The following is a 12,424-nucleotide window of genomic DNA, read 5'->3' as shown; positions in this document are numbered from 1 at the left end:
TGCATTGTTCTGTAATTATGACTGATTGCCTTTCTTGACGGCTACATAAAACAGGTCATAGAGACAATGGTCTTCTATATTCTTGCACATTGTATTCATTATATGGATTGTTAAATTACATTTTTATACATTGGCTCTTTTTAATGTAAAGGCAATAATGTGTCCTGTATCACTGAAATGATGGATGGGTAACTGTATTCAGCTGCTGTAAGAGGTTATCTAGTATAAATAATTTCTCAAGTTTGAATTTCATCTGCATGATCTGGGAACATTAACACTGAGCTTCAAGTTTGAACCTTGGAGCATGTAGAGTGCTACTTAAGTTTGTTTGGGCAGGCCATATCAGTGCCCTTTGAACTCTGGGCAACTGCCTGAAGTCATTGGTCTTGAACCTCTTCCAATGGTCCGAGGTGCTTGTGGTCGCTACCTTTCACCTTGACTGAACCATGTTTTTTGATCATTGTTAAACATACCAAGCAACTGATCCCTTGAGCTAATCAGATCAGTTATTAAGTGTGGTTTTTTTTTTGGTTTTGTGAGAATTCATGAGCTAAACTGATCATCACTGTTAATTTCCTAGATCACATTGTAGTATACAGCACAATGTGATGTCTCCTTCTGCTTCCAGTAGTCTTTCTTTGGTGTCTTAAATACATGATGTCCAGTTTCAGTCGGAGACTGTCAGAGAAGTTCATTGAAACCTAAGTCATGAATAGAAACGGGGTGGGATAAAACCACACAGTGTTGTATGATAACAACATGTAGTTAATTTCCAAGAAGGTGGTGTAAGCAATGAACAGAAAAGGTGCAAAGTATGTGATACAGGCACTCTCTCGTTACCAGCATGTGAAGAGTTCGATTCGTGCCTGTTTTCTCCAGCTGAGGAATATTGAATACTTCGGCTTATTGTGTCATGTCTAGACATCTGTAAATCCCTTTTCACCTCTGGGCAGGCTTGTTTACAAGTGATCAAAAACGCTGCTGCAAAGCTTTTGATCAGGGGCCGCCATGGCTCAGGTAGAGCGGTTCTCCACAAATCGGAAGGTCGGTGGTTCGATTCCAGACTCCTCCAGTTCACATGTGGAAGTGTCCTTGGGCAAGATGCTGACCCCCAAAAATTGCCCCCAATTTATCATGGGTGTGAGTGTGTGTGATAAAGAAGTGCTGTGTATATAGATATTATATATAGAAAAAAAAGTGCATGGTTGAAAGTGGCTTGTAGTGTAAAGTATCAGATCCTCTTAATGGGCCAGTGCACACCATCAGTGTTGTTGAGGATTACACAGCTATAGAAACCCCTTCCCTCTCAGACCTTTTCGGCATCTGGAAATGGGGGGGGTGGCTATGTTCAACAATTTCTGTAACTTTCCAAAACCAACAGGCTGACATTCACACCCACTTCGCGCAGTGATTGACCGGCAGTGTGGAGGAGAGAGAGGAAGCAGGCTTTGAACTTCTTGGTTCTTTGAACTATCTGTCACTTTTGTGTGTACACCTGGGTGCAACGCTGCAAAAGGAGAAACCGTCTGAAGATGTGCACCATTATCCGCACATTTAAACAATCATCGCTTCTCGCACGTCTCAGTAGGCAGATGTCCATCCAAATGTATCACAAATTTTCACCGGCTTTGAAGAAAATCTGCGAAAGAAAATGCAAACGAAACAATGTAGGAAACATGATTTAAATGTGAATAATTTATGACTTATGGAGTGTTACAATCTCATTTCACACAGATCTGATGTTTGTGTCATTCATTAAGTCCGTCTGTTTCCATTGCTTTTTCTTACATTTTCCTTTTTATTGATACAGCAACTTTTCTACCTCAGCCAAGCATAAAAATGTTTTTGCAATATTTTTTTTTAAGGAAACCTACGTATTAATTGACAGCTTTTCACCCCCTCTTCCAGTATGGCTGTTTTTAATAGCTGAAACACTCTGGTTGGGTGACAGCAGACATTCTCTTGATGAAAAATGAAAAGACAGAAAACATCCCATCATTCATCATTCACAAACTGTTCATAAAGTATGCGGAAATCTTGTTGCTAATCGCTTGTTGACCGGCGGAGAGAAATGCGCTTCTGTCGTGAACAGCCGTGTCGTCTGTACTGTACCCCCCCCACCACCACCACCACCACCACAACTCCCAACCGTGTGAGACTGTGCCTTTAAAGTGTGTCCCTTTTGAAGTAAATATCCGAACACTGTGGGCATTTAAAAAAAAAAAAAAAAGCAAAATGAAATTATTGTGTAAATGTTTTTCGTGGTTGTGAAAACAGTAAAAAAAAAAAAATTTTAAAAAAGAGTGTACTTTCAAACACCTTTTATTAGTGTGGGTGTTTTTCTTTTTTGTTGTTTTTTTTTTTTTTTTAGCCTCAGCATGTCAAGCTGTAGAGCCATATGATGAAATGCTAGCACAGAACAAAATATTAAGCCGTATCTTGATAATCTCCTCCACCTGCATAGAAAAGCCCCTGAGATCAGGAAATTTGAAAGGTGCACCTCAGGGCTCAGAAGGAGCTTAACACAACTCTCTGGAAAGTTCAACCAACTCATACAAAGGTAACATCGGCTATATGAGTCACAGGTACCGGCACCTATTCCCATGAAAGCACTGTTGTGACATTTGAGACCACAACCTTGACTGCAACAGCCTAATGGCCTTCCTGTGATGTTCATTTAAATGGGACTCTCAGATGGAGTTGTGTACAGTCTATCTATAGCTGAGTGACTGAGGGCATTATGGCTATTACAGATATAACTGAATAGTTGTGATGACAGTGAGTGGGCCTGAATGGAGGAAATTGGATATTTAATGGGGAGATTTTCACCTTTGATCATCATTGTCTCTTTCCATCACTGTCCTTCTTGTGTCTTACTCTTTCCTTTTCCACCATTTGCTCCCACTCCTTTATTCTTCCTTCCTCCCTCCCTCCCTTCTTTTCCCTACATCCTTTTATCTTTTCCCCCCTCTCGCTTTGCTTCCCCCATCTTCCCTGCCGTCTTTCCTCTCTCTCCAAGCCCCTAAGTAGCCACAAATGGTCCCTAATAGCCTCCAATGGAGATGAATTGATCGTTTTGTGAACTGAATCGATAGGAGATTGCTTTTGCTGTACACAGTGGGATACTCTGCAGGCAGGCGGCCTTAATTAAGTTAACAGTAAACCACGATTGCTTCGGAGTTTTATTAGGAGAATAAAGTTTATGATGATTACAGAGAGAAAAAAAAGTTATGGTTTTGGAATGGAAGCCAAGGAGGGAAAAACAAGGGCATATATTTACCTCGATGTGTGTCTGATTTGCTTGGATGTTGCTACTCAAGTCGTGATGCTCCCTGTCTGACTCATAAGTGTTTGTTGGATGTTTTCTCGCTTCCTCTGCCTGTTTTTCTCTCCTCTCCATCCCTGCAGCTTTCCATACCTCCTCTCCTCCACCATCTCTTTCTCCAGAGTCTTCTCACTACCTATCCTACCTTACCCTGTCTGACCTCAGCTCCTTCCCTTCATCCTTCCCCCCTTTCCCTCCCTCCCTGTCGTCTATAATGGGATGAGCAGCAGAATTTGATCAGCAGTTTTTTAAAGGTCACAGAACCAAGCGAAAACTCTCAGCCAAAGCGCCGAGGGAACGAGGGAGGGAAGGACGAGATTGAGGAAGGGAGGAGGCAAGCGAGAGAGATAACAGGCTGGCAGAGCCGAGGGAGCGGAGGGAAGAAGAGCTAGAGAGGGAAACGCCACATGTAGAGAGGACAGAAGGTGGAGATGGAGGCAATGGAGACAATGGAGATGGCAAAGAAAGAGAGGAAAAAAGAGACAAGAAGGGGAAGGTAGTGCGGTAATGGAGGAAAGAGATGGAAGGAAAGAGGGAAGAGGCAGATGAGGTAATTTGCTGTTTTATGACACAACAGATCTGGTAACAGATGAATGCATATTAAATATGTAGGAGAGGAAGAAGAGGATTGAGAGCAGGGGGTGACAATAAGAGGAGGAAAGAAGAAAGAGGTAGGCAGGAAATGAGAAAATGAGAGAAGATTAGCAGAGTTAGGAAAGAGTGGGCGGGAGAGGGAAGAAGGTAAGGAGGGAGGAATGGAGTGGCAGAGGGACAGAAGATGAGACATTTTCACTTCTCTCACCCACTGTCTTTCTGTCATTTTCTTCTCTTCCATGAGTAACCGTCAGATCTTAATCACCTCTCCATCCCTTCAGGTCTTCAGATCTCTCGGCCTGTCTCTCTCTGTCCCTCGCCATCTTATTCTCTCTTCTCTCTCCTCTGTCCTCTTCTTCTGTTAAGATAAAAGACACTTTTATCGCTCTGCAGTGTCTCGTAATGGTCACAGAGTGCAGCTGTCTCCCTGTCTGGAGCAATAATAATTCTTTGATATCATTCTATCTTTCATTATCAAATAGACCAAAATCTTTCCCAAACTCACTGAAGATTTTCTCCTCTGCTTCTCTTTACTGTCCCTTTCATCACCCCCATCTTTCTGCTGCCAATCTATTCCCTAAGTGTTTGAGTGTGAGTGTCTTTCTTTATCACTTCAGCTGCTTGTCTGTGGTGCCTGTGGCAGAATGTGTTCGCCCGTAGTGTATAGAAATGGTACACATGCACAGGTACTTATTTTTGTTTTTTGAAATCCTGCCTCTACCACTGTAAATGACCAATTTCTGGCTCTCTCTGCTGTTTTAAAGAGCAATTTAAACACCCGCTGGAAAATCTTGTTTTTGCTGAGCTCCAGCGCTTCACCCTCTTGTTTGGATGCAGTGATGTAGACGTGCACTCCAGGGTGTGTCAGTACACGGTGACATTGCTGTTGGGTGCGGCACTTTCAACCAACATTCAACCGGAAACATTTCTGAAAACAGAAACAATTAAATCCTCATAATGAATTATACCATCTAGTCGAAACTAGGGAAGGTTGATTTGAGGAAAATATCTCGTAATTTTTCTTCATACATAATTTTACACGGTACAGTTGTTTTGTTTTTGAAACTTGGAAGGATTCCAAGGTTCCAAGATTTAAATCATTCCCAGGTTTAAACCACTCAAAGTTCAACATCAAAGTAAACTTGGCTCGTACTCTGTGGAAAAACTTTAGCCCACATTTATTACATTTATTGAGATACTGCAGTAGCATCAGTGTCAGTGGTATTCTTAACATTAATCAATAACATTTAAATATATGACAATCCAACGTGGTGTTGTATTTATTGATAACCCTTATATTGTTGTCCAGCTAAGGTAACAATGACAGACAGGCTGCTGGTTTTGGACAGGTTTGTGCAGCATAGCTTCTCTCTGTAGCTGCTTAAGCTAACATTAGCTTACTGCTTCATAGCCCTGAATTCTGGAGATCTTGAGTCAGAGCTTTTAAGGTGATTAGCTTAAAACAATATGATGTCCTTAAAAAATTGTATAATTGTATAATATGTTAACCAATCACATACAGAATCAGTATTAATTAGCAACAGCTGGGTAAAGCCAGTGTCAGTGTCATTGCAGCTGCTGTTAATACACTGTTAATTGTATAAAATGGCAGCACTTCAAATAAGAAGATTGTGCTTTTTATGTAAAAATAATTAATTGTCCAGCAGTACAGGCAAAGCAAATGGTAACAAGCTCTTTTACAATCAGTTAACTTTTTCTTTAACTGAAGCACAGAAATGTTTTTTTTTCAGTGCCACTACAAAACTAAACCGTTTTGGCCACATTATACGAGGAGGCTGTGAGAATGGACAACCGAACAGTGATGGATCCACTGTAGCTCTTTAGTTAGTCACTCAGCTAAATGCTGCTGCATTTGGGAAACTCATGCAGAGAAGAGCACGAGCATCAGTGTATGCTAACAAAGCAGTAGGAGGAATAAACATTCTTGGTCCCTGAGGGATTCTGTGCTAGTATTACACAGATTGACAGAAGGCTGCATACCAAATTGTTGTCTATATTTTATGAAGCACACACACACAGATAGATACTGTGCAGCATGTGCATTCATTGATTCTTTAAAGACATTCTCTGTGAACTAAAGTGTTTGTTTAGCTCTAAAAAAAAAAATAGTTTTAAATAGCCACTGCCCAGCATTATCAGCTTTATGATAGACAAAGAAAACACTCTGTAAAATAGAACTAATATGACTAATTTGCTGTGTCCACAGGTGGATGCACAGTGCAGTGTATACCAAGATAGACCAGCTGAATGTGAACATGCCTCTGCCCTTGTGCTTTAAGCAGCAGAACTGAAATAAACATCTCAGTCGGCAACATCAAAGCCTGTCGCAGCAGATCCCAAAGGACCCGGCTAGCCAGCTTGAAGCTCCACCTGTACAACGCTGAAGCTTTCATCAGCTGCACATATCACAAAACTGCCATATCTGCTAACATAGATGCTGCTAGTGACTATGCTCTGTTCATATCTCTCCGCATCCCTCCCCCCCAGAGTAATAGCTTTTGAAAGGCCGGGTGATTTCACACCTTATTTTGTAGCTTCTGTCATTTGACACATTCAAAGGATGCTGGGATTACGGCAGTGAGGGCTTCTATACATGCTTTGTCTTTTGCATGTCAGGAGAAGTTAGTTGTTTTGCAGCTGAGCCATGTAATGAGAATTTGACATCAAAAGGTGGGTGTGGTGTGAAGGAACAGATGGTCTGGGTTTGAATATTGCTCTTTATTGGCTTCCATATTAACTATGTTAGGACAATAAAGACCCATAAAAAATAAAAAAAAAAACATTAGTTTTTGCTCACTGACCGTAAAGGATGAGTGTTGTAATAACCAGGACAAACCAATGTGGATGTCAACTATAGTGTACAAACAAATTCTTTATCCCTCCTATCAAATTCTCTCTCCTCTGTTTGTGTGATTGATCGTGTGTCTTTTTGGGGACTGCGTGTGTGTCCCAGCTGGAGTGAAGACTGTTTATATTATTGGTGATGAAAGAGAGGCTCCCAGGGGCCTCAGTAATGGGCTGGGAGGCCTCTGACTTCTTATAATAGCCTCTGTATGTGTATGTGTGCGTTTGTGAGAGAGGCACAACCGCAGCACTATATAATTGTCAATGGGAGGACACACTTTTACATAATAAAACGAAGCCGATACACAAAGAAACACACAGAGACGGAGTCTGTCAAAGACAAAGAAGCAATGTCTCTCTCTCACACACACACACACACACACACACACTCACACACACACACACACACACACATTCACACACGCTCACTCTCACACATTGTGGTGCCAGCTGAGCCCAGTGTGTCCAATAACAGCAGGTGCTGTCAAGTGCAAGCACAGCAGACCTGCCCTGACATGGAAACACACACACACACACACACACACACACACACACACACAAACACGCACGCACGCACGCACACAAACAGGTGGACGCACATATGCCGGCACACCGCACACTCTTTCATACAGCTTCCTCATGTAAATCTCACATCAAATAAACATTCTCACATTTAAAACTAATGTTGGATAGGTGCAGTTTATACAAGGTTACAGTTTATGTGTGTTTTTATTAAGTGTGTGTATTTATGTGTGTGTCTGTGTATGTGTGTACCTGCTATCTGGCTGTGAAAGGCTGTAGTGTTGCCATATGGTCTCACATTAGGGCACTCTAAACTCAGCCATCCAGAAGTGTGTGTGTGTGTGTGTGTGTGTGTGTGTGTGTGTGTGTGTGGAGAAAAGGGGGAGAATAACAAAATATAAGGCCCTTGATTTGAGATGAAGCTGTTGTTCTTTAAACACTTATAGCTGATCGTGTACAACAGTTAGTGTCTCTATTCTAAATGAGGCTAATAATGGTATCCTTATCTATCTATCTATCTATCTATCTATCTATCTATCTATCTATCTATCTATTAATGTACGCTTTTCTTTTTCTCTTGCTTTCTCTTTTCCCCTCTCTCTCTCTCTCTCTCTCTCTCTCTCTCTCTCACTCTGTACATATATGTGTGTGTGTCTGTGTTAATATATTTAGCAGAGCCATATCATACTCTGCTGAGTTCATTAACTACGTATCTCAGCATGAAGCTCCAGCGACTGAGCAATAATAAACTCTCACACACTAACACACAGCCCTGGGAACCTAACCCAAATGCATAGATAACTGATTACGGTTTACTTCGCTATGATCGAGACGCTAATTGTAAATACATCCTCTTAAACCCCCATCTGCTCAGTAAGTCCATTGTTAGGGACCAGACTTGGTCATCGTTTGAATTCTCATTAACCATAAGTTTCCCAAAGATCCTAAACAGGCTCAATATAAGATGATATAAGATCATTTCCAGCTGTGACAGCGTGTGGTGGTACTGTTGTCACCCTGTGAGTCTGTACCTGTGTGTGTGTCTGTGTGTGTGTGTGTCATTGTGACAAAATGTGATCCCACAGACACCTGCCGTAGCGGGAACTAGCACAGAGGCAGTTTTGAGTATAGTGTGGCAGGTGTTTATGTGTTGTCTGTCTGTGGATGGATTTTTTTCAATGTGATAGTGTCACAAAACTTTACAGGTGTGTAGTTAAGACAAAATGAAGGCTGAGTTCTAAGACAGCTGTGGTCCAACCCAGGCATAGTGCTGAGTAGGCTACTCATCTAGTAATGTAGGGATTTTGTGGTAATGATTACTCGTGGGTCGGAATATCAACATGTTGAGGGTAGTTGTGGCAGGTGTGGTCCCAGATCCCAGAACCCAGATTGATGTCTTCAGAGTGTCTGTTTTTGTCCAACCAACAATCATAAACATATAAATGTTTAGGTAAATATCATATATGGGAAAGAACAGCAGATAATTCTCACTTTTAAGCAGGTGAAATGCCATTTTTGCTTGAAAATGTACTGAAACTCTCCTCCTCCTCCTCCTCCTCCTCCTCTCAGGTCAGTGTGTTGGAGCGTCAGGTGATAGATTTCCTTGGCTACCAGTGGGCTCCCATCCTGACCAACTTCCTCCACATCATTGTTGTCATCCTGGGTCTGTTTGGCACGATCCAGTTCAGGCCAAGATATGTCACAGGGGTGAGTTGAACACACACACACACACACACACACACACACACACACACACACACACACACACGCATATACACACCCTTTAGGCAACAGCCTTTGGTCTGTCTCACTGGAATTTAGTTTAATTTGTGATTTTTAGATTTCATAGCGCTGCCATCCATGAAAATTGTATCATAACTTCACTGTGTGAACAGAACAATGTTAGATATAATGTTTAACATCTTAACTGATCCTATCTACTATGTTCAATACATTTCATTCATAGCTAGAGCAAACTGTTCATATATAACAAGAAATATGACCCACTCGTCCTTAATTATTGAATTATTTTCTAACGCTGGCTCCAGAAGACAATGTCAATTTGAATATATTATGTATATAGTAAATAAGAGGTTAGAACAGTGATATGGTGTGGGCGGAAGAATATCTTGCCAAGTGGAATTATGTGTTCCACTTGTCTGTTTCTATCAGCTGTCGATAAAATAATTTATATTTCAGAAACCTTGCAGAGGTTCGCATCGTGGCTGCAGGGCTCCATGCAGCCCGCTGACCCCTGCCAAAGACCTTCACATGCACACACACACACACACACACACACACACATATACATATACATACACACACACACCTACACATATATATACACACACACACACACACATATACAAACACACACACACACACACAGAATATTTAGTGAGAAGATTCAGATAATAAATGATAATGAAATGAAGATAATGTTTCTCTTCATCTTAACAACATCAAAAGACATCAAACATCTTGCTCACTCTGAAAGTAAGACATGAATATGCTTTTTTAATTCTCCAGCAAAGTCCTGTCAAATCGTGACTGCCTCTCACTGCCCCCCCCCCCCTGTCTCTCTCTCGGCAGTACGCAGCCTGGCTCGTAGTGTGGATGACCTGGAATGTTTTCATCATCTGTTTTTACCTGGAGGTTGGGGATCTGTCCAGAGTAAGAAAACATTTTCTTGTACTATTTCTGCACCCTTGTCGAATCTCCACCGTATATGTCCAGAGTAACAATCACTGGCTGGATTTCTGGAGTTAGCACAGATCTCTAAGGCCCCCATTTACACTTGCATTTCCAGTGTCACATCTCAAAATCCAGATGCAATAATAAGACTGGCAGTATTCTATAATTACCTTATAGTCTACAAATCCCATGAAAAGACAAAAAACCAGCAATGAATGTGCCCTACTAAGTGCTGTCTGTGTGGCTAAAGCCTAATATAGCTCACTCCTCTGTTCGTATGGCCACCATTGTTGTCCAAAAACTATTAAAAACACTCCAATAAGCCACAGTGTTGCAGTGTGAGTGACTTCTTCCCTCATTACCATATATATGGGAAGTGTAGTCTATTTTGAGTCAATCTCACACACACCGTCCTGCAGCTATTAATACTGACTAGCGCGCCCAATGTGTATTATGCCGCAGCTGAAATACGTTAGTTAAAAACTACAGAGCCCAGCTGTTTTAGCCTTTAAAACTGTATCTTTGTGACCTGTTTTTTTTATTATTTACATCTTTTGTGGGTTTCTGTTGGTTTTTCTCTTTTAATGGGATTTGGTCACAATAAGAATATGTAGAATAACACCGGCCATATAATTTAATACGCTTTCATTCACGTATCTTGCATTTGCCTTTTCTGTGCGCGATGTAGATCTGGGTGCATCTTACTCCAGTCCAGAGACCAAATGTGAGACAGATTTTGTGTGATCACTGCTCTCTGAAACGAGTCTGTTGTCTTTTTGATATGCTTAGCATCACTCAGTGATTGCAAGTGCAACGTGTGTTCGCGTACTTCACCATTACAGCTTTCTGTATAAAAGTCTGTGGAATGATGTCCCTACTTTGACCACAAGCACTGAACTCTCTGAAAGTACTTTCTCCCTGTCTCTTCTGACAGGAAGGGTCGCATAATTCCAGTGTAATTTTAGTGTAACTTCAGCTCCCATAATCACGAGAGCAAGACCCTGTCAGTGGCAACTTCCACCGACCACTTACTGACGCAGATACACTCGACTGGAGTAAAGATTAGATATGCAGCTTGGACAGATGGATTCCTTTACACCTTTTCAACATCTAGCTTGAATGGGAAAATGGTGGTTTGAGCAACTGGCTAACTGTCCTTCTCTAGAGTGTCTCGTTGGCATTTACACTTTACACACATACAGATACCTGTATGATTCCTCCAAGTTGCGTGAAGCGTCTTTATGTAAATTCTCAGCATCTGGTTTGCGGTGATGTATGAGAGCATGTCAGGGCTTTGCGTTGGTGTTATACGCTGACATAGATGTGAGACATAAAAGTTTCTGTTGCAAAAGTTTAGGTTTTCTGCATTAAAATTTGTCAATTTTAAATACAGATTATCAACTTGGAAAATTAATTAGGGCCAATCAGTGGTTCCATAAACAGAAGAAATCAGTTGATGGGTGTGCTGATTGTGGCTGATTATACTCTGTGGTGTGGTGTTGAAAAAATTGTAGTTTTCCCACCACAATTTGCAGCAAATTACTCATTCTATTGGACAGTTATGTAACACATCTGCATTTGATAAATCACATAAAATTGCAGTTATAGCCCCACATATCCGCATCTTATTAGTACTGCCAGCTTTTCAATCTTAATTAGTGCTAGTTTATACCAAGCGTAAAAGGTGCATCATCTTCAGCTATAGTTTCCCTGTCTCCTCTGGTACTCACCTACTGTTCCATAGACTCATCCCCTGTCTGTCTGCTCTGCGTGTACACACACACACACACACACACACACACACACCGTGAGCCTTGTTAAGTTTTGTTGCCATCCAAATTATGGCCACAAGTTTTACAGTGAGTCAACAGTTGTATAAAATCCCTCCACATTCTGTCGAGAAACCTGTACCTTCATTGATCTCTGATATTAATGATATTTACACCTTTCACTGCCCCTGAGGCCTAGTTTTAACAGTTACAGCAGCCACTACAGCTGGGAAGGGCTGTTTGGGTTTTTTTATCTAGCACAAAAAAGGAAAAGCAGCATATAAATTGGTCAAAGGTTAATTAAATAGGATGAAATGAATTATATCACCACATTTAGAGTTTAATATAAAACCATATGAACCTAATATTTCTCCTCATTTTACGAGAAAAATCCTTTTTTTTTTTTAAAGGCCCCAGCTTTCCTGACCAAAATCAACACATCTGGTTTCTAATGACAGGGAAGCAGCCACCTAATTAGCGACACCTTTATCAATTACCTGCTGACCAATCAGGGAGAAGCACGCTCAAACCAGACGCTGAACAGCCTGTTTTTATGACCAGACCAGTTTGCGTGCGCCTCGCTCAAGGGTATATCAACCTTGACCCAGTTACTGAGGGAGCAGGGAGCCACAAACGCGCCACCCCCCCACCCCAC

At 41.4% G+C, this 12,424-nt stretch overlaps 1 protein-coding gene across 1 annotated transcript in view; it reads left to right on the top strand.

The window, feature by feature from the left end:
* The window catches only part of nkain2 (sodium/potassium transporting ATPase interacting 2), a 78,171-nt gene that overhangs the window by 30,847 nt on the left and 34,900 nt on the right, over window positions 1-12,424 (top strand). The window contains exons 2-3 of the mRNA XM_023430305.2: window positions 8,876-9,013; window positions 9,899-9,979. Of these exons, the coding sequence (XP_023286073.1) occupies window positions 8,876-9,013; window positions 9,899-9,979 (219 nt within the window). The remainder of the gene's footprint in view (window positions 1-8,875; window positions 9,014-9,898; window positions 9,980-12,424) is intronic.

The sequence above is a fragment of the Seriola lalandi genome, unplaced genomic scaffold, assembly GCF_002814215.2.
Source record: "Seriola lalandi dorsalis isolate HSWRI2012SDOR001 ecotype SW California unplaced genomic scaffold, Sedor1 jcf7180002054901, whole genome shotgun sequence".
Lineage (NCBI taxonomy): Eukaryota > Metazoa > Chordata > Actinopteri > Carangiformes > Carangidae > Seriola > Seriola lalandi.
This window is presented reverse-complemented; position numbering and strand designations above follow the sequence as displayed.